Source organism: Bos taurus, chromosome 2 (genome assembly GCF_002263795.3).
Source record: "Bos taurus isolate L1 Dominette 01449 registration number 42190680 breed Hereford chromosome 2, ARS-UCD2.0, whole genome shotgun sequence".
Taxonomy (NCBI): Eukaryota; Metazoa; Chordata; class Mammalia; order Artiodactyla; family Bovidae; genus Bos; species Bos taurus.
The window spans coordinates 31,722,686-31,750,197 of NC_037329.1; the positions used below are offsets into that span (position 1 = coordinate 31,722,686).

The 27,512-nt window shown below is 37.7% G+C and overlaps 1 protein-coding gene across 5 annotated transcripts in view; it reads left to right on the forward strand.

Annotated features, from left to right (window-relative positions):
* The window catches only part of GRB14 (growth factor receptor bound protein 14), a 128,920-nt gene that overhangs the window by 40,959 nt on the left and 60,449 nt on the right, over positions 1 to 27,512 (forward strand). Inside the window, exon 1 of one of the 5 annotated variants that reach the window (XM_010801965.4) lies at positions 18,218 to 18,496. The exons of the other annotated variants lie outside the window; for them this stretch is intronic. Coding sequence (XP_010800267.1) covers positions 18,434 to 18,496 — 63 coding nt within the window. The 5' untranslated portion in view covers positions 18,218 to 18,433. Of the gene's footprint in view, positions 1 to 18,217; positions 18,497 to 27,512 lie in introns of those variants that run through there. 5 annotated transcript variants of the gene reach the window in all.

Genomic DNA, 27,512 nt, shown 5'->3' on the forward strand with positions numbered 1-27,512 from the left:
ATGTCTTCTTTAAGTTGCAGCATTTCTGTAACTAAGTGCATGACTTTTATAAATGCACTAGAAGTTTCTTGATGGATACAAAGAAGAGGAGTAAGGCAAGACATTATGTGGCAATTTGTTATGTGTGACTTATAATATTTGGGGAAAGAGTAGCTATAATTTTGTGTCTTCAGTCAGCAGAGTGGCATTGATTTGTGGCAAGTCAACATATTCCTGTGCAGTTTTGCAATGATGACAGTACTTAAGAGAAAAATCCTTACTTAAGTCTTCTGAAAAGAACTTTTAAATTGTAGGGACTTACTTCTGATCATCTCCCTGGTAAATATACAGATTTTTTTTTTTTCTTTCATGACATGAGTATGTTTTCAAGTTTATATTAGTATTTTTCCCCTTAAAAATGAAAAAAATATTTAAAGACTGTTTTTTTACCAATACTTCATTTTGCAGAGAAGGATAGATGCTCAGAGTTGGTAGAGGACCTGGGACCAAAATGATCAAGTCTTCTAAATTAAGGCTAACAAGATTAACAGCAAAACAACAGTAATAATAACAGCTAATATGTATAATGCAAATATTTTCATATACTCTCACTATAAGGGAACTGAAGCATTGAAAAATTAAGTAGCTTGCTCAGGATCACACTATGAAGTGGTAGAGTTGGGGTTCAAAAGTAGGCTGCCTTCTTTTGAATCTCTCAGTATAACCTAGAAATGTGGTTATCTGTGGTTTCACTTTTTAAATGAAACTCTTGAGTGAATTTAAGTGCTCTAAGAAAATAAGGATTAATCTTAAACCTAACATCACAACATTAATATTAGCAATAGTTTTGTAAATGTCAGTTCATCTCATTACAGAGCATACCTGTCACAATTTATAGACAGAAAAAAAGAATCTGCCTGCAATGCAGGAGACCTGGGTTCAATCCCTGTGTTGGGAAGATCCCCTGGAGAAGAGAATGGCAACCTACTCCAGTATTCTTGCCTGGAGAATTCTGTTGACAGAGGTTACAGTCCCTGGAGTCACAAAGAGTCAGACACCACTGAGTGACTAACACTTTCACTTTTATTACTAGGCTGACTAAAAATTTCTTATTTAAAATAAAAATATGATGGAAATTGAAATTGGGTTTAACCTTTCATAGTTTATAAGTTGAATTCAGTGTAATTCATTTTAGACTCTGGGTACTGATATAGAATTGATGATAATATGTAAATGCATATGAGGTCAGCTAATCCTGTATATTCACAGGGAAACAAAACAAGTATGATTTTCAGTAAAGAAGAAAATGTCCTCAAGTAAGAAAAGTTCACTTTGTTGAACTTACCTAGAATGTTTACAGCTAGAAAATCTACTAAGAAATTATGTCCATTTTAATGTAAAAATGAGTACCTTACAGCTTCAGACCATTGATTGTTTACCCTTTTACTATTTGTTCCACCCATTTTATATTTCTTATTTTTTTGTTTTCTGCCTTCTTTTGGACTAATGAATTTAAATGCTTTGAAAATTATTCAGCTATTTCACTCTATAAGCTTGTAGGTTTCCAGTGTTTTACTATAAGTGGTGAAGATAAGTGGATTGATTTTGGAGACGTTTGTGAAGTACGAGTAGCAAAGTTGGTGGTAGAATGGATATGAGGTGTGGATATGAGGCATATCCAGAATCATCCCCAAATTTCTGGCTGCTGAATGGATGGATGATGCCATTCACTGAGCTAGAAACACTGGAAGAGGACCAGATTTGCATGTTGGATAGTGACATTAAAGAGTTTGATTCAGAATTTTTGAGTTTGGGATGCATTTGAGGCCTCCAAATGGAGATATCAAATAGCCAATAATTACATGAGTCTTTTGCTGCACAGAGATATCTGAGCAAGAGATGTGAGTTTGTGAGCATCTGCTTATATGGTGGTAATTGAAGTTTTGGACTGAGTGAGCTGGCCAAATGAGAGTCAACAGAGAGATGCTAGCCAAGAATGTTCACATAATGAAGGGCAAATAGAAAGGAGGATGAAAAATGTTCATTTTACTTAGCTTCAAGGAGATCATTGATAAAAGGACTGAATTAAGTCCCTTTCAGAGTGGAAGTCTTAGATTGTGTTTGGAGAAAGTTTGTTAGTAAAAGAAAAAAAATATTTTAGCTGGAGAGAAATTGTAGTATCTTTTGTTTTAAATCTAGAGGCTTCAGTAATATGTTTAAAAGCCTAAGAGAAATCTGGTTGAGAAAAGGTTAAATGTCCAGGAGAGAGAAAAGAGTAAGACTCCTAAGAAACTAGAGAGAAAGGCGGATGTATTAGTTTCTTATTGTTACGCTAACAAACTACAACAACTCACATTTATTACCTTACAGTTTCAGAAATCTGAAACCAACTCATTGAGCTAAAATCAAGGTAACAGCCTTTTCCCTTCTGGAGACTCCATTGACTTGCCTTTACTAGCCTCTGGCTCTTGATCCCACCTCTCTGTGACCCCTGCTTCTGTTTTTACATCTTTCTTTCTCTGCTTCCATTAGCACATCATTTTCTTTGACTCTGACTTCATTCCTGCCTTCATCATAAAGGACCCTTGTGAATACTTTGAGACCACCTATATATTTCAGTATAATCTCCTCTTATCAAGATCTTTAAATTAATCACATCTGCAAAGCCCTTTTTACCATCTAAGCTAATATATTCACAGCTACAGATTCCAGGAATTAGGACATGGACTTTTTTTTTTTTTTTTAATGGGGGCACATTATTCAGTTTTATCATTTTTCTTTTTTATCCCCAAGTTTTAATTTCTACTTTTATTTTTATTAAGTGTTTTTTCTTTCTATTTTGCTGAGATTTAGCTTAATAATGTTTTCTAAATTTTGGATGCTAGTGAATTTATTTTCAGTCTTGTTTGTTAATATATATTTAAGGCTATGAAGCATAGTATGAGAATTATGCTGGCAGTATAAGATGTGACGTATAGTGTTTTCGTTAATTTCGTTATTAATAGTAGTAGTATTACTATATGGATATTCTTCAATTTCAATTTTGTCTTTGGAGGGTTACATGAAGAGTCTTAAAATTTTTCCTAACCCCATATTTTATTTATAATTTTTCATTTTATTATATTGTGATCAGAAACTGTTGTTTGTCATCCTTCCACTATTAGAATTTATTGGGGTTTTATCTGTGATTCTAAAATGTGACCGAGTATTTTTTTAACCATTTTCTTAAAAGAGAAGTTATATTCTCAATTTAACCTTAGAATTCAATATGTAGCAGTTAAACCCATTTTATTACTTACATCAAACTATTTATAGTTTTCATATTTATGTCTACTTTTTAATACACCTGTTCATCATGGTTTGAGAGGGTTGGATAATAGTCTATTGATAGAGTGTTTCTGATGTTCCTTATATCTCCTATATGGATGTGTATTATATGACACCTAGACATTCATGATCAGTATATGTTTTTTATTGTGAATCGCATCTTTAACATTAAAGTTGTCTTCATTGCTTGTCTAGAGCTTTTCTGTCCTGGATTCAGTCTTGCATGATGTTGCTCACTGCGTTCTTTCCCCACCCCCCACCTCTGTTCTTTCCCTAGCCCCACTTCCCTCCTTTTTTCCCTTTCTCACCCCCGTGCCACTCTCCCACATTGTCTTCAAACTTTCTCAGTCACGTGGTTATGGAAGTCTCTTTCCCACAGAATAGAGTGGAATCTGCTTTAAAGCAGATTTTGAAAGTTTGTTCCCTTTCAGTAGGTGAATTTGGCTCTCTGACATTTATTGAGATAACATAAAATTTTGGTGTTACTCCTGTTGTACTATTTATTATGTTTTAAAACTTACAGGTTTTGAAGAAAATTTACTGTGTATTCTGCCTTGTTAGCATTGCCTTCTTTTAATTAGAAAGGTTTACATCTCTGTTATCATTATGACTATATATGGAAACCCTTAAACCTCTTATTTCTTTAAGCATTATCTGTTAATCCCCTCTAAGGAGCAATAATAAAATTAATATTTTTCTTTTTCCTCCTCCCTTTTCTACCCGCTGGCTTTAGCATTATAAAGCAATTTAAATTATCCTGTGATTTAAGTCTTAAATAATAGCTTTTGATCTCAGTAACATTTCCATGTTTTTCCTCCTTCAGCTTTTATCTTTCCATGTTTGTTTTATCATTTCTGCATTTTTTAAGGTTTATATTAGTTTTATTATAGCAGCATAATTACATAGGGATTTAGTTCCATAATTAGTTTTGGTATTTATGATAGTCCTTTTTCTCTGAATTTTCCAGCTGTCTCTCGGATGATTGCAATTTATCTCCTAGTAAATTCTTCAAGAAGGTTCCATGGGAACAAGATTTTATGTGCTTTCATATGTTCAGAACTTTTGAATGTTGTCTGTTGTCTTTATAATCAATGAGTTTCACTAGATTTAAAAATCTCCTTTCTGTTTTTCTTTCTGCAAGTATTTCATGGGCTTCACTTCATCCATTGGAGTAACTAGAAGGCACTGAGGTCCAGTGAAACTTGTTGAATGTTATCGAGGAGAAATACTGCGACCGATAGATTTTCCCCTTATGAGCCACTAGGGCTTTTTTGCCTTGATGTCCGAAGCATTCTTTAAATTTCAAGTCAGTAAAGTACAATATTTTACTGTTGGCTATTAAAATAACTTTCTTTGCGGATATGTGCCCTTTGGTAGGTATTTTATTTTTGAAGCATTAAAATAGCATTTCAGCTTTATTAATATAAATTTGGAATAGAGAAATCAGTTTAGACCATAAGCAAAACTAGAACTTTCTATTCGTTTCCCAGCTACCCACTCACTTTTCATACAAAATAAACCTGGACTCCCACATCTAAGTGAAACGGGTCTGCAGAATCTTTTGATGAGCGATGGGGCAACCAGTGGCCAGCCGCAAACCTCGTCAGGTCTGAAAATAAGATTACTATAAGTTGGAATTAACATTTCAGTCTTGTCTTGAGTGGTATAACCTAGGTTCAATTACAACTACATTTGTCATGTAAGGGTAAAGAGTTCAATGTCCACTTATTGGTCAGAGTGGCAGGCGAGATGGAGCTGAGTGTTTGAGCTAAATTTACCTTTTTTTTTCTAACTCATTGTTACCTTTTGGTAACTTACTCATTCTTATCTAGGGGAAAGAAAGATTTGCAGGAGAGAATGCCAAGAAGCATTGAGTATAATAAAATACATATCCTTCAAAAATACAAGGAATGAAGCGAAAATTGTCATCCTTTTCCTAGTCTTATTTGATATTTCTCTGCTGTTACACTGCAACTAAAGCTTGCACACCTCTCAATACAGACTTCTACATCCTGCATTTTATAGCTAGGAAATACATTAATGAATTTTTACAAAATATCACATATATTCACTATTATTCCAACTGTATTGCTAAATACCTATTAAACTATAGACAAATGATCAATGAACATTCCACAAGTAGCTTCATTTTCCGTGTGGAGAGAATAGACCAATCCACTGGACAATTCTTTTCTTATTTTCAGACAGTAGAGCTCTTACATTGCTTTTCCTTGAAGTATACTAAGATACTTTATGTTGCAATCATATCTAAGCAGAAGCTAGCATTTAGAAAGTATGAAGATGTCCCTCTCTCAACAGATATGGAACAAGCCTTTATTGGAATGTTGAACTCTCATTTCAGAGCAAAATAGTATATGGCCATCAGGCCTACTGAGAGGAAAATACTTAAATTCTTTTAGAAGTAAACTTTGTGTAGAATGAGTTTCTGATGTGCCCCTTTAATAAATCTCTTTTTAAAAATTGAAATACAGTTGATTTATGATATTGTGTTAGTGTCAGGTATACAGCAAACTGATTCAGCTATACATAAATACATACAAATATGTATATCTATATATCTTTCAGATTTCAGTATGTATTTTATTATAAAATGTTTCTTATATTTTATTTTTATATATTTATTTATTTCCAATATTTTGATTTTCTTCTGGGAAGATTGTGTAGATTTTCTTGTCTTTAGTTCTCTGTTTCTATGCTGTGCTGTGCTTAGTCACTTTAGTCATGTTTGACTCTTTGAAACATGGACTTTGTGACCCCATGGACTATAGCCTGCCAGGCTCCTCTGTCAATGGGGATTCTCCAGGCAAGAAAAGTGGAGTGGGTTGCTGCACCCTCCTCCAGGGTATCTTCCCAACCCAGGGATCCAATGCATGTCTCCCACATTGCAGGAGCATTCTTTACTGTCTTAGCCTCTAGTGCTTCTTAAATTTAAAGCAGTTTTTTTTCTCTCTTTGGTTGCAGTTTTTGTATTTGTCATCTATTTATCCTGACTTTGATTTCCCTATAGATTTCAATACATAGCAATTAAATCTTTTGAGCTCTGTCAGCTGACGATTCATCTCCTCTTATTGTCTTGGTATTTCTTCCTTATACTTTTAATTGTCTACTTTGTGTGCAAACAGGTATGATTTTGCTTCATTAATTATTTTTTAATTTTTGGTTTAATGTGTGATCTTAAATTTTATCTGCTCTTCGCCAGTACTTTTCTTGCAAGTAGTCCTCATCTGCCATTTGTTTTTCTTGTGCCTTTTCTTCTTTCTTCCCATTCATAATATGTTTATACAGATTTGAGGAAGGGTCTGTTTTAATATTCATCTACAAGCTGTGGGTTTTTGTTGGAACATATTTTTGGGAGGTTCATGAGGAAGACAGCCACAGTTTAAGTACTAAGTTAAAAAGACTTTCCCTTTTCTGTGATTGAATGTTTTTTTCAGTCTTTAATTCTTCTAAGCGAAGGGATTTGGGAATACGTGAAGTTTTTCTTAATATAATGACTTCCCACTGCTACAGAGGTATGGTGTTCCTGCAAAAATTGATTTCTTACTTCCTTTGGTTTCTGTTACTTTTTAAAGGGATTTTTGTGCCTGTGTTCAGGGGGGACATTGATGAGAAACTGGATAGTAGTGTGATGACTGTCCGATTTTCCTACATTGCAGGTAAACAAAAATTTCTCTTGGAAAGTGTTAGGAATTTTTTTTCTCTTTGAAGTTGTCGCATTTCCCACCGTTTGTTGAGCATGATTCCTTTTTTGTTCATGTTAGCCATCTGGGGCACTTTTAGTTTAAAACTTGTAACTTTATTCAGCTAAGGGAACTTCTCTTCTGCCTTTTCCTTCTTATTCCTTGTACTTTCTTTTTTTAAAACTCCTTCTGTAACATATTCTGTGTGTGTTGATCTTTTTAGATTGTTCCTCCATGATTTTCTTTTCATTTCTTTGACTTTTTCCTTCACATTATAGAAGACACTTTCTCAACTTTATCTCCTATATTGTTTTCTAGTTTTTAGCTTTTTTTGTTATAATAATGTTTGAGAGTTCTAGTTGCCTCATCTTCTGCATTCCTTTTCTCTTACTTTCTCTAAATATACTGTAAACCTAAGTTCTCTGGATCTGCCTTCACCATCTTTTCCCTTATACACAAATTCTGGCTGTAATTTCTTGTGTTCTTATCAGTCTAATCTCAATGACTTCTAGCTTTCAGAAATTGTTTTAATTTATGGTATGCTGAAGGTACCTTTCTTGTATCCCAGCATGGTAAAAAAAAAAAAGAGAGAGAAATGACTTATTTTCTTTTAGCAAGGAAATTCTCTCTCGTTTTTCTTCTCTTCTTCCTTCTTCTTGTTATTTTAAGGTTTTAGAGGCATGAAGAAAGTTAGTGTTTGTTTTCTGTCTACTTTCCTGATCCATTTTTCTTACGAGAACCTTAAAGTATATGAAATTAGAATAATGTAGATAAGACATTTAGCTTTTTATATTTTATACTTTTTTAAATTATAATTTATGTTGAAAGCTCATATACAGGGAAAATATAGTTTTATTTATATTTGTTAATGTTTTTACTATTTGATCCTGTATTTCTCCTCCTTGTCATCTTTGAAATCTTGGTTTCTATCTTGATAATTTCCATTTCTCTCTGGGACTCATTTAGGACTAATTTCTCTCTTTCTCTTTTTCTTCCTTCTAGTCACCATTCCACAGTTTATCTTTCACACTAAGATAAAGGCCACATCTTATCAAATACTGCTACCTTTGAGGATGAAAGTCAAACTTCTCAGTGTGACATAGAATGACCATTGTTGGCTGGCCCATGCTTTTCCAGATTCATCTTTGTATATGTTTCCATTATCTGGAATTACTTTCATTCTTGAATATTTTGTCTACTTGAGGAACTTGTCTGCTTGCTCATGGTGAAATTAATGTCTTTCTCTTTTATGGTTCCAGAACTTTATGTATACTTGGTTAAAGAACTTAACATATTGTTATAACTATTTTTATGTGTCCATCTACCTTTCTGTAGATAGCACAATACATCATGCCTCCTTGGTCGGCAGCCATAATGCTCCTAGAAAACTGTGTCATCTGGAGAAAGAATACGTAGGCACTTTTAAAAATACTTGAATGACCTGTAGATTAGTAATATTTATCATCACTAGTCTCATAAGTCATTCAGTAATTTCTTTAAAAGAAGAAACTTTCTATCAGAGTTTTAATCAGTAAGAAAGTCCAGACATTTTTGATGGAAGGAAAGAGCTGTCAAGGTGGAGGAGGAAAAGTAAGATAGAGGAAGATCCTATCAGATCCACCAAGTATAAAGAATAATGCTGTGTCATATACCTAGGGAAGCAAAAGGTATTTGAGTAAGATAAACTGATAGGATTAGAAGTGCTGAGTTTGTATCTAAAGATCCAGACTACTTATTGCAATTAACTGCTATAACTAAATATTTTAAGATTTTTCTGAATCCAGTGTTCTTAGGACAACAGTTGAATATAGTGACAACACTGCTGACCACTGACAGGACTGTGCGTGCTCAGTTGCTCAGTCATGTCCAGCTCTTTGTGACCCCATGGACTGTAGCCTGTCAGGCTGCTCTGTCCGTGGAATTTTCCAGACAATACTGGGATGGGTTGCCTCCTTCAGGGGATTTCCTCCTCCAAGGGATCTTTCCAATCCAGGAATCGAACTCACTTCTCTCTTGCGTCTCCTGCATTGGCAGGCAGATTCTTTACCACGAGCCACTTGGGAAGCCCAGAACTTTGTCAGTTAGCAAAAGAATATTCAAATGGTCCTGTGAAGAAGATTGTGTGCTTTTGTTCAGAATAAATCATAAGGCTAGCAATTGTTAAGATGAGAAAGGAAGCTTGTCCACCATGTGACCAGAGTGAGTCGTCATTCCACATTGACTGTAACATAATGCCTACTATGCACAGAGAGCACTCTGCTGGGTATTCTGGGAGCAGCACAGGAAAGGAAATCCTGGGTCTCACCCTTAAGGATTATATTTTCCTTGGGCAAATAACTAAAGGCCTACAAAAGGATTTATTAGTTATCAAAGCAATTATTAGTATGTACAGAAAAAGGCATGAGAAATGGAAAAGTTTAAGCCCTAAAAAAAGTATAGAACAAGAAATGATATAATTTAGATGCAGAGAATGACTTCTTGGAGGGGCCAGTTTTGATCTGCATCTTTGAGGGAGTTAATGAATCAGTTCAGTTCAGTTGCTTAGTCATGTCCGACTCTTTGCGACCCCATGAATCGCAGCATGCCAGGCCTCCCTGTCCATCACCAACTCCCGGAGTTCACTCAGACTCACGTCCATCGAGTCAATGACGCCATCCAGCCATCTCATCCTCTGTCATCCCCTTCTCCTCCTGCCCTCAATCCCTCCCGGCATCAGAGTCTTTTCCAACGAGTCAACTCTCCACATGAGGTGGCCAAAGTACTGGAATTTCAGCTTTAGCATCATTCCTTCCAAAGAACACCCAGGGCTGATCTCCTTTAGGATGGACTGGTTGGATCTCCTTGCAGTCCAAGGGACTCTCAAGAGTCTTCTCCAACACCACAGTTCAAAAGCATCAATTCTTCGTTGCTCAGCTTTCTTCACAGTCCAATCCTCACATCCATACATGACCACTGGAAAAACCATAGCCTTGACTAGATGAACCTTTGTTGGCAAAGTAATGTCTCTGCTTTTGAATATGCTATCTAGGTTGGTCATAACTTTCCTTCCAAGGAGTGAGCGCCTTTTAATTTCATGGCTGCAGTCACCATCTGCAGTGATTTTGGAGCCCCCAAAAGAGTTAATGAATATGGAGGGGCAATTAGCTACCCCACTGGGTAGCATAATGGCACGATATTCAGGGACACAGTGAAGGTGAAGGAGGGAAACAAGTTTTGTTTTGTGTGAGACAGGAGATTGGTCAATGAGTCCCCTAAAGAAGTATTTGTAGGATTTAGTAAACAGGAAGCATTTATTACAGCATTTTCCCCCATGTATAAAGCCACTCAAGTAGACAGAGTGCTGGTCAAAGGGAAGTTAGACATGTCCCTGGGTTTCACTCGTGGCTTGATGATAAAGAATCTGTCGGCCAATGCAGGAGCCTCAGGAGATGTGAGTTTGATACCTGGGTTGGGAAGATCCCCTGGAGAAGAAAATGGCAAACCACTCCACTATTCTTGCCTGGAGAATCCCAGGGACAGATGAGCCTGGCGGGCTATAGTCCATCGGGCCGCAAAGAGTTAGGCATGTCTTAGCTGCTAAACAACAACAACAAAGACAAGTCCCTACTTTCAAGGAGCCTGTTGCTGCTGCTGCTAAGTCGCTTCAGTCATGTCCGACTCCGTGTGGCCCCACAGACGGCAGCCCACCAGGCTCCCCAGTCCCTGGGATTCTCCAGGCAAGAACACTGGAGTGGGTTGCCATTTCCTTCTCCAGTGCATGAAAGTGAAAAGTGAAAGTGAAGTCGCTCAGTTGTGTCTGACCCTCAGCGATCCCACGGACTGCAGCCTTCCAGGCTCCTCCGTCCATGGGATTTTCCAGGCAAGAGTACTGGAGTGGGGTGCCATACATTCTAAATAACATAGAATGTTAGGAAACAGTAGCTAAAGCTTGACTAAACTAGGGTAAAGAGTCTGGAAAAGATGGATATGGTTTGAATCTGTAAAATGGGAATAAATAATGCCTACTTTATAGAACATTCTCTACCCCTCAATTCTAAGGTAACTTGTGCAAAAAAAAAAAAAGAGAGAGAGAGATGCTTGAATGAAGCATCACCAGTGAAACTTTCAGAAGAGGTGGGACTGGTTTGAGGCCTTGAAAGGTTTTAGAGAGGCCTTGTGGGTCTTAGAGAGAGAACATTATGATATAAAGAGGTAGAATTTGAACATGCTTAAGTAAGTTCCAAGAAGCTTTCATTGATGTTGAGTGAAAGGAGAGGCTTAAAAGGCAGCCTTGGAACTTAGAGGGTGATTGGTGCTTACGCCGTATCCCTTCTGCCTGGATCCAACCTTGTATCTTACTTTGACCAAGTGTTTACATGTTGCCATGTGTCAGCTCCTCTGCTACACAGGTATCAGGGATTATCAACTCTGAGCTCCCGATAGCAAATAGCATCATACTTTATGCATACTAAAGCCCACCCCCATGTGTATTTATTAAGTGAGTTAGTAAAATGAATGCTTACGTACATTAGAAAAAGAGTGGTATGAAGATGACATTTTATGCTAATTATACATCAAATTATATAGTACAATGTGGGAGAGAAAATTGTAGAGTAGAATAGTAGTGTCTTGGAGAGGGCCAGATGTAATTTTCGCCTTGACTGATGGACTTACATACTTTGTGAATTTGGGTAAGTTTTTGCAATATGTATTTAATTCTGAGACCATTTTTAGCCATCTGCTCTTCTGTCCTTAGTTTCTTCATTTACTGAACAGCTAGTGCCTACTTCATAGAGTGGGCTTCCCTGGTGACTCAGACAGTAGAAAATCTGCCTGCAATGCAGGAGACCAGGGTTTGATCTCTGCGTCAAGAAGATCCCCTGGAGGAAGTCATGGCAACCCACTCCAATATTCTTGCCTAGAGAATTCTATGGACAAAGGAACCTGGTAGGCTACAGTCCAGGGGGTTGCAGAGTCTGACACAGCTGTGTGACTAAGCACACACATGCACCTTATAAAGTTGTGAGAATTCAATGAAAACTAGCTAAATGCCTGGCTCATATTGGGTGCTCCCTTATATATTATTATCATCATAATGTTTATTATTATATATCATTTTTTTTTAGTCTTAATTCACATTGAAACTTTGATATACATATTTTGAGTGACAGAATTCACTCTTGTTCTAACAAAGTACTGTGCAAAGAACAAAATAATATACAGTGCTATCCTATAATATTTCATTGTATACCATACGATATTGTTTGCAACCCTGTTATGTCAAAATTGAATTTTGGAAACCATAATCTGTGACACAGTCTAAGAAGAAAGTATCTTTGGCCCAGTCCTTTGCAGGAGCAGTTCAGGGAATATTTTGCAGCACCTGCCTTGGACTCTTCCAGATCCTACACAGAATTGATATCCTTGACCCTCATAGCAATCCCCAAATTGTTGGCCATAGCTTTATATTCCCATTTAGCAGCAGCTGAAGAAATTAAGGCTCACGTGACAAGGTTAGTGAGTATGCAAACCATTCATAATAGTGGTAAAAAGCATAGACTGAAGTTAAATAGGTGCCCAATATGCTACTGGAGATCAGTGGAGAAATAACTGCAGAAAGAATGAAGGGATGGAGCCAAAGCAAAAAGAATACCCAGCTGTGGGTGTGACTGGTGATAGAAGCAAGGTCCGATGCTGCAAAGAGCAATATTGCATAGGAACCTGGAATGTCAGATCCATGAATCAAGGCAAATTGGAAGTGGTCAAACAAGAGATGGCAAGAGGGAATGTCGACATTCTAGGAATCAGCAAACTGAAATGGACTGGAATGGGTGAATTTAACTCAGATGACCATTATATCTACTACTGCGGGCAGGAATCCCTCAGAAGAAATGGAGTAGCCATCATGGTCAACAAAAGAGTCTGAAATGCAGTACTTGGATGCAATCTCAAAAATGACAGAATGATCTCTGTTCGTTTCCAAGGCAAACCATTCAATATCACAGTAATCCAAGTCTATGCCCCAACCAGTAACGCTGAAGAAGCTGAAGTTGAATGGTTCTACAAAGACCTACAAGACCTTTTAGAACTAACACCCAAAAAAGATATCCTTTTCATGATAGGGAACTGGAATGCAAAAGTAGGAAGTCAAGAAACACCTGGAGTAACAGGCAAATTTGGCCTTGGAATATGGAATGAAGCAGGGCAAAGACTAATAGAGTTTTGCCAAGAAAATGCACTGGTCATAACAAACACCCTCTTCCAACAACACAAGAGAAGACTCTATACATGGACATCACCAGATGGTCAACACCGAAATCAGATTGATTATATTCTTTGCAGCCAAAGATGGAGAAGCTCTATACAGTCAGCAAAAACAAGACCAGGAGCTGACTGTGGCTCAGACCATGAACTCCTTATTGCCCAATTCAGACTTAAGTTGAAGAAAGTAGGGAAAACCACTAGACCATTCAGGTATGACCTAAACCAACTCCCTTATGATTATACAGTGGAAGTGAGAAATAGATTTAAGGGCCTAGATCTGATAGATAGAGTGCCTGATGAACTATGGAATGAGGTTCATGACATTGTACAGGAGACAGGGATCAAGACCATCCCCATGGAAAAGAAATGCAAAACAGCAAAATGGCTGTCTGGGGAGGCCTTACAAATAGCTGTGAAAAGAAGAGAAGGGAAAAGCAGAGGAGAAAAGGAAAGACATAAACATCTGAATGCAGAGTTCCAAAGAATAGCAAGAAGAGATAAGAAAGCCTTCTTCAGCAATCAATGCAAACAAATAGAGGAAAACAACAGAATGGGAAAGACTAGAGATCTCTTCAAGAAAATCAGAGATGCCAAAGGAACATTTCATGCAAAGATGGACTCAATAAAGGACAGAAATTGTATGGACCTAACAGAAGCAGAAGATACTAAGAAGAGATGGCAAGAATACACAGAAGAACTGTACAAAAAAGATCTTCACGACCCAGATAATCACGATGGTGTGATCACTGACCTAGAGCCAGACATCCTGGAATGTGAAGTCAAGTGGGCCTTAGAAAGCATCACTACAAACAAAGCTAGTGGAGGTGATAGAATTCCAGTTGAGTTATTCCAAATCCTGAAAGATGATGCTGTGAAAGTGCTGCACTCAATATGCCAGCAAATTTGGAAAACTCAGCAGTGGCCACAGGACTGGAAAAAGTCAGTTTTCATTCCAATCCCAAAGAAAGGCAATGCCAAAGAATGCTCAAACTACCACACAATTGCACCATCTCACATGCTAGTAAAGTAATGCTCAAAATTCTTCAAGCCAGGCTTCAGCAATATGTGAACCGTGAACTTCCTGATGTTCAAGCTGGTTTTAGAAAGGGCAGAGGAACCAGAGATCAAATTGCCAACATCCGCTGGATCATGGAAAAAGCGAGAGAGTTCCAGAAAAACATCTATTTCTACTTTATTGACTATGCCAAAGCCTTTGACTGTGTGGATCACAATAAACTGTGGGAAATTCTGAAAGAGATGGGAATACCAGACCACCTGATCTGCCTCTTGAGAAATTTGTATGCAGGTCAGGAAGCAACAGTTAGAACTGGACATGGAACAACAGACTGTTTCCAAATAGGAAAAGGAGTACGTCAAGGCTGTATATTGTCACCCTGCTTATTTAACTTCTATACAGAGTACATCATGAGAAATTCTGGGCTGCAAGAAGCACAAGCTGGAATCAAGATTGCTGGAAGAAGTATCAATAACCTTAGTTATGCAGATGACACCACCCTTATGGCAGAAAGTGAAGAGGAACTCAAAAGCCTCTTGATGAAAGTGAAAGTGGAGAGTGAAAAAGTTGGCTTAAAGCTCAACATTCAGAAAACGAAGATCATGGCATCCGGTGCCATCACTTCATGGGAAATAGATGGGGAAACAGTGGAAACAGTGTCAGACTTTATTTTTCTGGGCTCCAGAATCATTACAGATGGTAACTGCAGCCATGAAATTAAAAGGCGCTCACTCCTTGGAAGGAAAGTTATGACCAACCTAGATAGCATATTCAAAAGCAGAGACATTACTTTGCCAACAAAGGTTTACCTAGTCAAGGCTATGGTTTTTCCTGTGGTCATGTATGGATGTGAGAGTTGGACTGTGAAGAAAGCTGAGCACCGAAGAATTGATGCTTTTGAACTGTGGTGTTGGAGAAGACTCTTGAGAGTCCCTTGGACTGCAAGGAGATCCAACCAGTCCATTCTGAAGAATTGATGCTGAGGCTGAAACTCCAGTACTTTGGCCACCTCATGCGAAGAGTTGACTCATTGGAAAAGACTCTGATGCTGGGAGGGATTGGGGGCAAGAGGAGAAGGGGACGACAGAGGATGAGATGGCTGGATGGCATCACTGACTCGATGGATGTGTGTCTGAGTGAACTCCGGGAGTTGGTGATGGACAGGGAGGCCTGGCGTGCTGAGATTCATGGGGTCGCAAAGAGTCGGACACGACTGAGCTACTGATCTGATCTGAAAGTTAAATTAATAATTAGGACGTAAGATAAAGGACAGTCACTAGGAACACTTGGAAAGGATTGCTGAAAAGTGGACTCCTCTGATGTTATTAAGTGCAAGTGTTGTCTCATTAGTCTTTTCAGCTTGTTGACTGTGAAAAATATATGTAAGTTTTTTTTTTCTAAAGATCTTTTTGGGAACAAAGAGTCACAAAACACCACATTTCACCCCTCATGGTTTTCACTGAAAATTTGTAAACTTTAATTTTGAACAGTTCCTATTGTACCTCAGCAGTTTGTTGTCTCTTGAATGTTTTTTAAGAACAGGTATGTTGCACTGCAATGAATATAGAGCCCGGATGATGTTTTGACTTGAAGGATTCATTTTAGTGTTTAAAAAGTTTGTGTGATGTAAAACAGCATCTCTAACTCTCCGTTCGCCAAGACTTCAAAACTTGCAGTCAGCTTTGAGAAGCTCCCTCTGTGTCTCCATCAGTTATCAAGTTCTGTATATTCTTGTCTGCTCATCACTTTTCAGAGCAAATGTCATTTCCTCCTTGAAGCCTGTCACGATGGTGCACCCCTGGTACTTGGCATTTAATCACAGTGAGACTCAGTCCATTACTGAATGTAATTTTTTTTTTTTGTTCACCTCTTTTTAAAAATTTAGAAAATTTTTTTAAATTGTGTTTTTATTTTTAAATTATGAAAATATGATGACACATTTACAGAGACTTGGAAAATACAGAACAAAGTTACATATGTGATTTTTCATTTAAAAAATGAGTGTCTATTCCACTACGAAGCGGTGACCATACCTTATTTATCAGGGTGTGCCTACCACCTAACTCACTGCCTAGCACATAGTAGGCACTTTGCCTCAAGATTTAGTGGAATGAATTACTTGGATTATGGTCGAAACATTTTTGAGACCAGAGATAACGCTTCTTTGTAATATCCAAAGACTAAATTAAGAAAAGAAGAAAGAAAAATTATAGATAGTAATCTTGAAACTATGTAGTTACAGAGGGCTTTGTTATTGTGCGCCTGCCAAAAAAGTGAGTCAAGGTTAAACCAAAATCTTTTCCTTCACAAATGGTGACTTCCCTCTCAATACTAGGAGAATTTTTGTTGGTAGTTTTTATTTTAAAAGACCACGATATTGATGAACCTATTTAAAGGGAAGGAAAGGAGACACAGATGTAGAGAATGGACTTTGGACACAGTGGGAGAGGGAGCGAGTGGGGCAAATGGAGAGAGTAGCATCAGCATGCATACACTGTTGGGTGTCGAGTGGATGGATGGTGAGAAGTTGCTGTGTGGCACAGAGAGCCCAGTCTGGCTCTTGCTGATGATCTGGAGGGATGGGATTTGGGGAGAGGAGGGAGTCTTAGGAGGGAGGGGATATATGTGTAATTATGGCCAATTTGCATTGTTGTGTGGCAGAAACCAACTCAACTTTGTAAAAATTTATTTTTTAAATTAAAGAAAATAAAAGACCATGATAACCCTAATAGGATAGGAATCAAATGCATGCCCCCAAATTAGATGACTGTGACTTTTTTATTAAGTGAACTCCCCCTACCCCTAACTACCATTGTGAGCCATCTGTGTAGGATTTGAAATTCAAAGTAGGGAACCCTAGAGTTTGTAGTGTCTTTTGAGGAGTATGAGATCACCATGCATATAAAACACACCCATGTGAACCCTGCCCAGTAGCAGCTAGACAATGAGATGGAAAGTCTGTGCCTGAGTTGCTGAGAATCTTCCATTTTGCCTTGTTTCTACAGCAACCACCTTGTGATCGAGTGATGAGGAGCTCCCCTCACGCTAAAGACCGTGCATCATACCTCGTGTCCTGCGTGAAGGGCATTGAGCAGGTGCTTGTTAAGGAGTCAGTCCAGAAGAGATTTTATAATTATAAAAACTAGATTAGTTTTAATATTGTAATACTTTTTTTGTCATTTTTGAGTGTTTCTCTTACTCTTCATTTAGACTTCATTGACAGTTTTCTCATTAACCAGAAATGGACCATTCTCCAACCCTCAAAAATACTGAAATACAATTTTTAGTTATTATAAGACAAAAGTCAAAATGCTTGTTAAAATTTTGAGAATGCTTTAAGCATGATTATTGTTTAAATGCTTTGAATTAAGTGAAATATGCTCAGTTACACAGATCTGTGCTTTTAAAAAACATTAGCATTTCCAATTCATATGTTGTAGCTTAATGCCCCATTTATATTTAACATTATTATTTAGGTTGATTCTTAAGGTTGTATTTAACAGGAATATTTAAGTGTGTAACTTCAAGGGTAGCTGAAAGGTTCATAACAAAAAATTTTAGCTGCTTAGAAGATGAAATGCCTAAATATATATAAAAATCCTTTTATTATAACTTGTAAATGAACACTTTTGGACCGATTCTAACTTCAGCATTATTTTTTTTATGCCTCTTATAACATGTTTCAATCGACCCATTTATCACTTTTATGAGTAGCATAAGTAAATTTAGTGCATCTGCATATTTATACACTTTAAATAGACCAATGTAAACAGTTTCTTATCTGCCATATGTTGAAATGTTTTAGTAAAGACATAACTGCCTAGTCAACAAAGAATGGCATTGAATTGCACTGTTTTGGAAAAAAAAGTTAAGTGAACTAGATGGCTGTTAATCTGGTTCTTTAAATATCATAAACAAAAGTATCAGAATGTGTTTCCAAGGACAAAGGCTGAGTTTTCTGGGCTTTGATTGGTCGCTGCCTTGTCCTGTCCCACAGCCATCCTTAATTGGCTTTGGGTAGATTGGAATCACATAAGCAGAGTGACATTTATTACTTTCCTAGTTGTTTCTTTGCACTGAGCCCCGAGATTCCCAAGGAGAAACTATAAAAGATTTCTTTCATTTCGTCCATGATCTACGGGAGGGGATCCCTCTGAGAAGAACAGGCATGAGTCTGAGTGCAAGAAGGGTCACTCTGCCCGCAATAACGCCCATAGTTCTCCAGAAAAGGGTATGTGACTTCTGCTTTTTTCTTTTCTTCTTCTTGCTTTTTTTTTTTTTCCTTCCTGTAACTGTGTTTATTAGCGTGTTGGTCACTTTCGTTACCTATCCTGAGAGGGGCTAGAATTCATTGAGGCTGTAGGTGATTAAAGGACAGATTATTGAAATTAGACTAAGGGGGAAAAAAAAGCAGGGCCAGCACATCTCTGTTGTAAAAAAGCTCCTGTGAAAGCAGTTTGGTCTCAATTTCAGGGCATTGTGATTTAGAGACTGTATTGAAGCTTTTTCTTTCTTTTTTTCCCCTTCTACTGTAACTTCAGGCCTCTTTGCTTTTAGTTCAATAGGCAATCTGCCAGCTATTATGTTTCATATTTGTTTACTAAGGAGCAGTTTCTTTGTTTCACTATAATTCATAATATATCCATCTTCATTGTTGAATGGACTGTGTAATTGTTTTACTATTTAAACATATGGCACCAGTTAATTCGCCTCCACTTTTCTACCCATTTCTATTGAGTTTCTGCTTTCTTGCTTAAGAAAAACTTTCCATTTAATTACCCTGTGAAAAGGCTTTCTGTTAATTATTAATGCAATCGATCCTTTGTGTGCAAATATTTTGTCTATTAGTTTTTTTGTAAAGTTTATTCCTATGTCTCACTCGCTGCATTGTACTTCATAAGGTAATAAACACAACACATAATGTAGCATTTAAGTAAAGCTGAATATACTAAACTTCTCTTGGAAATGCACCAAATAAGAAGCATGTATTGAAATCCTTAAAGTATCAAATCTGTTGTATAAAAAAAGAAAGCACCAAAAAACATTTTGGCACTGTAATTTTTGAATGATTTTGGTGACTCTAGAAACTGTAATGTTATTTCCATACCTAACTTTTAATGGTTAACTATCAGTGTATTTCATTAAGTCAGATGTCATGGTTTAATTTATTTGAAAATGACAAATCTTACAATTAGAGTTTTTTTTTTTCCCAAGAAGTGTCTCTTTTTATTGTTCTTAATTTATTTTCTTATCCAATTGACTACTTATTCACCAGGGACATTTTACTTGGCAGTGAAATAGTATATGATAATTTTGCCAACATTTGTTCTTATCTTTCTTGATGTCTTTCTCTCATCTTGAGCAAATTTAATTAAAAATATTTTGCTTTGAGCTGGAACTTTTATTTTGACTTAGACTTAGTAGTGTATTAATAATGACTATATAGATTTCTGAGTCACCAGGGATGCGAAAAGATATAATAGCATATATCATATCTATGTCCTTATGTTTGGGTTCTTCTTTATCCAGTTAATTTTTCAGTTTGGATTAACCAAGAAACTTTCATCGTATGGTATTTTTTGCATGACATGTTGGTGTGGTGGAAAGCATGCCACCTGGATTCTCCATTTCCTAGCTGTATGACCTTGGGCAAGTCACTTAAACTTGGCATCATTACCTCGTCACCTATAATATAATTGTTGAGAGATTTTCATTAAGTGCTCTCTTCAGTCTTATTTGTGTCTATAATTTTGTGAATCAAGTATTTGGATTTTTATAACTATAATAAAATATTTAAACCATTTCTTATTTTCTTAGTGTATAAAATATTAGAAAAAGATGCTGTCATCTTCAAGTATTTGGAGCAGTTAGTCTAGGGGAAATTGGTGTGAGTAAATAACATCCAGCTCTGATTGGTAAGTAGCAAAACAAGATTACTGTGATTATAATTAATATTGAGTCTGAGCTGCCAATAGATATATCATTGTGATTTCTCTTGGTCTTTTATAATAAGCTTGTAGTCAGGTTTCTATTATAATAATTAAATAAGTCAAAATTCCCTTTGCCCAAGTCCATGTTATTCCTTTCCTGTGAGAACACATATTAGATGTTCATATAATTTAGCACATCATTTGCTGAAAATATGTAATACTATTTCTTTCTCCCAACATTTTAATCCCTAGAGGACCCATTGTCTGTAAGATTGTTCTCAAAATCTTAGTGTTGATCTTATTTTAGGAACTGTGTGTTTTTCTGACTAAAAAATATCCATCTGTTCTGGTCACACCATGCCTTTTTTTCCGCTAAGATAGGAAATTACTCCGTACTTGTAATTAACTTGTCATTTCTATATGCACCATAATTTAGGATGATACAAATTAATACAAGCATTTCTCAAAGTATTTGGGGGGCAGCTCTTCCTTTTCCAAAGAACGTAGGTATTTTTTCCACAGGTTTGGCATAGAATTTGCTCATCCTGAATGAGTGGTGCTTGCAAAATAATTTGCCAACTGGAACCATAATGATTTCAAAGGCTGAGGACATTTCTGAAAATGCCTAATAGTGCTAAGGAGTCAGTTTCTTATCAGCAAGTGCATATGATTTAACTGGGTATAAGATCTCCTGAGATGGATTGAGAACTTGAACTTTAACATGGCTCATAGTATGGTATGGGTCTTTTTTGTAGCAGATCAAAGGTGTTTTGATCTTTGAGGAATAGGGTATTTGTGTGGACTCTCTATGAAGTAAATTGGCAAGAGCATTTTACTTTCTCAAATTCTATTTGGATCTGATTTCCTTGATTCTAGTTAGTACTTAATCAAGGTTCCAGTGAAGAAAGTTTCATCGTCTCTCTCAGAAATGATCACATCCTCATCAAGTGTGTTGAGTGAGTTCTTTACCTCACAGCATTTTTCTCAGATCACTACTAGGTTATGCCTTTTTTGTTCCGATGAGAAGACTGAGTCTCTTGGGTGTTGAGTGACTTATCAGGCAAGGTCACTCAGAAGGTCAATGGCAAAGCTAGAAATAGAATCTAGGTCTTGTGACTTCCAGTGTGCTTCTCTTATTAGATACATGTTACCTCCTGAATTAATATGTTAATGAAATTGCCTTATGGTGTGTTTAATTGCCATTCAGCTTCTAGTCTGAAATTAGCTCAGACAAATCCTTTCATCTTCCTCTGCACCTCCACCAACTCCCATATGCTCTAGTGTAGAAAACATTTTATTCAGAAAGCAACTGTGAGCAATAAAATGAGTGTGTGTGTGTGTGTGTGCATGTGTGTGTGTGTTTGTGTGTGTGTGTGAAAGAAAGAGCGGGGGAGAGGAGAATGGAGAGAATGAGAGAGAGAGAGAGAGAGAGATGGAAAGGCAATTGTACCCAGTGCTCTAATTGGGTTCATTACATCAAGAAACTATTTTAAGGTCCCAGAGAGTTAACAAAAGACTGAAGCATTATAAGGCTTACACTAAGTGCAATATAAAATTCGCATTCTTTTTATAGAAAGACTGCAAGGTCAGAAGGCCAGATGTCCATATTTTGATTCTGTGGGTAGAAAGGGTTCTACCTCTTTCAGATTAAAATCATTTTGCAAACTATGTTTCCAAGCATTTCTACATTCTTTATCCATACTACAATTACAAGAGACTTTCAAAAGCACACAAAATTCTAACATGTCTTCCAAAATCTCAGAGAAATAAGAGATACTTTTTAGAATATATTTTTCATAAGATTCAAATCATTTTGAAAATCCAAAATTGATGAATATAATATGGAGCAAGGCCATTTACTAAACGATCCAGTTCCCCCATTGTACAAGACAATAGTTTGTTATACTCATTTCTCTCCTCAAACAATTAGAATTATTGCTCTGAATTTCTAAAAACAATTTTATAAAGAACGAAAGAATGTAGATCTTCATGTCACTATTTTGCCCAGAAACTTGTAAATACGTGTGAAGTCAGTCCAGGCGTACGTAGCACTCACTGTGCTTCAGGACCTGGATCCACAAGCGTCTCCCCAGCTTCCTATGAAACTTCCATGCAGCACGTGGGTTTTCTCCTTGTGCTCCAAACAGCGTGTGCTGGTTGTCCCTCTGTACTTCTGCACCCTGACTTATGCTCCATGGCCTATAGACAACTCCAGGATCCTGTTTGTTTTCCCAAAGGCTATTGGCTGTGTCCCAGCTCAGGCTGTAGTACCATCCTGAAGCCTTCTAAGACTCATTCTCATCACATCTGTCTTGATGATGTCTTGGCTCAGATGTCAGTGGCTGTACCTTTATTACTCATTCCTCAATTCAGTAATGCCTGCTCGGTGACATTAGTTTCGTTATTACCTTTTATGATATTTAAGTCTTATTATCTTATCCTTAGGTATCTTAAACTTTCTGACTTTTCATATTTGACTTTTAGTTTTCTTTGTGGACCTCGTATATCTTTTATATATCTTGCTCTGTTTGGTTTTCAAAATTTGGTGTATTTTGTTTTATAACTAGATTTTACGCTTTGAAGGAAAAGACTCTTTAAATAAAGTGCTTTGTCAGTTGCAGGCTGAATTTAATTTCATGTAACCGGAAAACTCAAATGACAGTGTATTAAACAGGGGAGAGATTTATTTTTCTTTCTCTTTACAAGAATTGGTCCAAAGCTAACTTAGCCTTCCTGCAATGTCCTCAGGCAACCAAGCCCCTTGCTTTCTATTGTACCATCCTTAGTGTGGGTGCCTTTTCCTTTTATGGAAAGACAATTGCAAATTGCTAGTCATCCGGCTCACATTCCTAGCATACAAAATGGGAGGAACCAAGGGTATACAGGCTACTTCTGTCAGTTATTAACGGGCCACCAGGGAATAACCAGGAGCTTCTGCTCACCACTTACTGGCCAGGATCGTGTCATGTGGTCTGGATCCAAGGGAAGCCTGGCAATATAGGCCTTGAACTCCACACGCTGCCCTTCTCATCAGAATCAGGAGATAGGGAGGATGGTTCTTTGTGGGCAACTAGCTGTCAAGTGCCTCCTACATATAAGGCATGCAGAAAATGTTTATCCCTTAGATTTTGATTATTGTCATGCGAGCTATAAGATATGGTTATGCTTTTTGAACAAATATATTTTATTGCTTGATTGGAGACAGTAAAAATTTAGTAAGTGGGGAGAGAGCAGATTTCCTGAGAAGGGGAGGCTAGTGGAGATCATAGATGGTAACTTGACTTTAGGTGGGTGCCTTGCTTGAAAGGTGGTCTTGAAGTGGTAGTGAGTACTGTTTTTGCTTATTTGCCTGGAGTTCTCATTCCTGCTAAACCTTAATCTTTCTTCTGTCCTTTTAATTTTTATACAGGGTAACAGAGTTGCATATTCATGCAGGAAGGGTACCACATAGATGAATGGATTTTGTGTTTTCACAGAATGTTTCTTTTCCCTAAAAGTGTGCTTTTAGGAAGTGTGATAGAGTGGAGATTCTATTTTAGTCAGGAAATCCTGAGTTTGAACTCAGCTCTGTCACTGATCAGTGTTGTGACTTGAGGTGTCTTCTTTTTAAACCTTTCTAACAGTCAGTTTCTCTGTCTTGGGAATGATGGTGCTTCCTCACAGAGCAGTTGTGAGGATTAAATAGGATAAATATTTAGAAGTACTTGACATGTAGTAGAAGCTCAACAAATGTGAATTTGTTTTTTTTCCCCCCTCATCTGGCATGTGTTACTAGTTTCATAAACAGTTTAAAATCTGCCTATTAAAAATGGTGGTGGTGGGGGCTCTATCCTGTTAAGTAGGTATCCAAAAATTTTTTTATAACCAATGAATCAACCAAAAAGTAGTTGTCCTTGATACAGTGCAGCCAGGGAACAAAAGACAATATGTCTCTCAAATTCTTGTTCCCTCTGGTTACTTTCTGAAATGAAGACTCTAATTTGAATTAAAAAAATTAATCCAACTATTATATGCTGATGAATATTTTTTTAAAAATCTGGGAATATAGATTTAAATATAATAAGATAGGTATTTAGATAACTTCTCCTTTCACTCTCCTAGGGATTATCCATCAGGGACTTCCTGAAAGAGGTAAGTTGTACCTAGTGTTCAGACATTGTCTCAGTAGACAGAGGGACATTACTGGACTGTGAGCTATATGCTGATAGGGGCTGTGTCAGTTTTGATCATCTCTACACTCAAGTGCCCAGCACAGGGAATGTACAAAGCTGAGATATAATTCCTATTCATTGAATAAACACATTTTTTAAAAAAGTAAATTGGGCTTTTTTGATACTGACCTGTTACTAGGATTTCGTTCTTTATCTTTCTGTAGCACTCCTTTCCTTTTCCCTATGTTCCATACCTTGTGGTGAGAAGTCATGCACTCAGGGCCCATTTTAGCTGGTCCACCCTGCTTTTTCATGAGCTCTGTTTCACCCCAGCGCCCACCCCCCAGCTTGTTGCCCTGGGCAGTTTTGAGCACTCCCTGCCATCCACATACACCAATAGAAATAAAAGCAGCTATACAGTGTTCAGCACTAATTTCACGGTCTCTTTAATCCTGTTAACAACCCTAAAGGATTGGTGGGCAAACGCAGTCTGGGATGAGAAAAGTGAGGCTTGGAGAAGTTACCCAAAGCACATTGCTAATGAATGATGAGGCAGGACTGAGCCCAGGTAAGCCCTGCCTGCACAGGGACTGCCTGTCAGAATTGATTGGCGCATGCAGGCTGCAGAGCGGGCTCCACCCCGCAGCTGCCAAGCCCTTGCTTCTCACCTGTAGTCTGTGCTGTACTGTGCTTAGTTGCTCAGTCGTGTCCACCTCTTTGCAACCCCATGGACTGTAGCCCGCCAGGTTGTTCTGTCCATGGGGATTCTCCAGGCAAGAATACTGGAGTGGGTTGCCATGCCCTCCTCCTGGAATTTTCCCAACCCAGGGCTTGAACCCCGGTCTCCCGCATTGCAAGCAGATTTTTTGCTGTCTGAGAGGTGGATTCTTTGCCATCTGAGCCACCAAGGAAGTCCAGGAATACTGGAGTGGGTAGCCTATCCCTTTTCCCAGGATCTTCCCAACCCAGGAATTGAACTGGGGTCTCCTGATCACAGGTGGATTCTTTACCAGCATAGCTGCCACGGAAGCCCACCTGTAGTTTACTCTTTGGACAAATCTCACCTTTTTTTTCTTTACTCGCTCTGTCTTTTGCCTTCCTAGTTATTTTTTCCTTGATGTGCACTCAATCTTGCTTCAAAGATATAGTGATCAAACCATATGAGAGAGTTCATTGGACCTCAGTAGAAATCTCTTGGAACTTATTTTGCTTTCAAAAATGTATCGTAGTAGTCAATATTATGAATGGAGTGCTATGAGTTTGCTGTCACTTTGCTCATTTTACAGGATGAGGAATCTAAGACTCATAGTTGATAAGCTGGTGGTCTAGGATCTGATCACAGAGCAGATTTTGGGAGTCTACTATGGCCTCAAGCCATAGTCTGAACCTCTGCACGAATGAGGGCCATACTTCGTATTAGTTTGCAAACTACAATGTCTGGTCCACTTTTGGCAATGAAAGCAGATTAAAAATAGCTGGGCTGATTAACAGTCTAAGACTCTTGCTCGGGGCCGGTCTTAGGGCTGACTCTCCTGGCCATGCCTCAGCACCCTAAGCCAAATCTAGAAAAATAAGAATCTCTTTTTGGCAGAAAACAAGAAGTAAGACTTTTGGTTATTTCAGTTATTAAGCTCTCTGAAAGGATAAAGATTTTCTACTCCCAAAGGATATTAAAAATGCTTGCTCTTAAGACAGTTTCAAAAGAGGGATTAAAAAACCATTTTGGCAAAACAGCATTGTCCTGTGTTGTTTATAGCTTCCTAATTGGACTTCACATTTGGATACACACATTCAGTTGTGTCTGTGAAGATACCAGGAGTTTTATTTTATAGTTTCAAAAGTCAAATTAGTTGGGGTAGTTTTATCAGGATTTGAAGAAAAATTTTGCCATGATATTCCAAATGCCAAGGAGGATCTCAGCTTGAGTTCCAGGAAAGGGGACTTTATATTATATACCACCAGAAGTGACATATACATATACATATGTGTGTGTGTGTATATATATATATATATATATATACGTATAAAATATATACATACCACCCTATACCCCATCCCTAACCCTTCTTATTAAAGATTTAGACATGATTTATCTTAAAAATTCAAATAGTTTAGAATGTTTAAAAATAGATTTAAATTTGTTAGAAGCTTACAACTATTTTAAACAGGACCTCTATCAGTCAGTTCAGTTCAGTCGCTCAGTTGTGTCCTACTGTTTGCGACCCCATGAATCGCAGCACGCCAGGCCTCCCTGTCCATCACCAACTCCCGGAGTTCACTCAGACTCACGGCCATCGAGTCAGTGATGCCATCCAGCCATCTCATCCTCTGTCGTCCCCTTCTCCTGCCCCCAATCACTCCCAGCATCAGAGTCTTTTCCAATAAGTCAACTCTTCGCGTGAGGTGGCCAAAGTACTGGAGTTTCAGCTTTAGCATCATTCCTTCCAAAGAAATCCCAGGGCTGATCTCCTTCAGAATGGACTGGTTGGATCTCCTTGCAGTCCAAGGGACTCTCAAGAGTCTCCTCCAACACCACAGTTCAAAAGCATCAATTCTTCGGCGCTCAGCTCTCACATCCATACGTGACCACAGTAGGGTTAATAATAGTAAAAGTGAAAAAAGTAAAAGTTACTCAGTCGTGTCCAGTTCTTGGTGACCCCATGGACTATACAGTCCATGGAATTCTCCAGACTAGAAAACTGGAATGGGTAGCCTTTTCCTTCTCCAGGGGATCTTCCCAACCCAGGGGTTGAACCCAGATCTCCCACATTGCAGGCAGATTCTTTACCAACTGAGCTACCAGGGAAGCCCAATAATAATAAAGCAATATTAAATATTAAAGGGCTAACAAAATTAAAACAACTTTCAAAGCATCCTGTTTTCTTTCTTTATTTGCACCGAGAAATAAAGACTCCCTCTCCTGGCTGTTTCTGAATATGCCTTTTTTTTTTTTTCTTCTGGCAAGTTGTGCTAAAAAAAGTGAAACACAAAGAATAACTTTTTTGACATTCAAAAAGCTGGGTGCTTTGAGCCGTATTTGCATATGGTTGCATATTTGGGTTTTCAATTATCTAATGTGTTTATACAAGATGTCTTGTCAAAACAGCATCGTAAAGTTGGGTAAGCAGATTGGAGAGACCAGGTAGGAACCCAGAGACGGATTCCC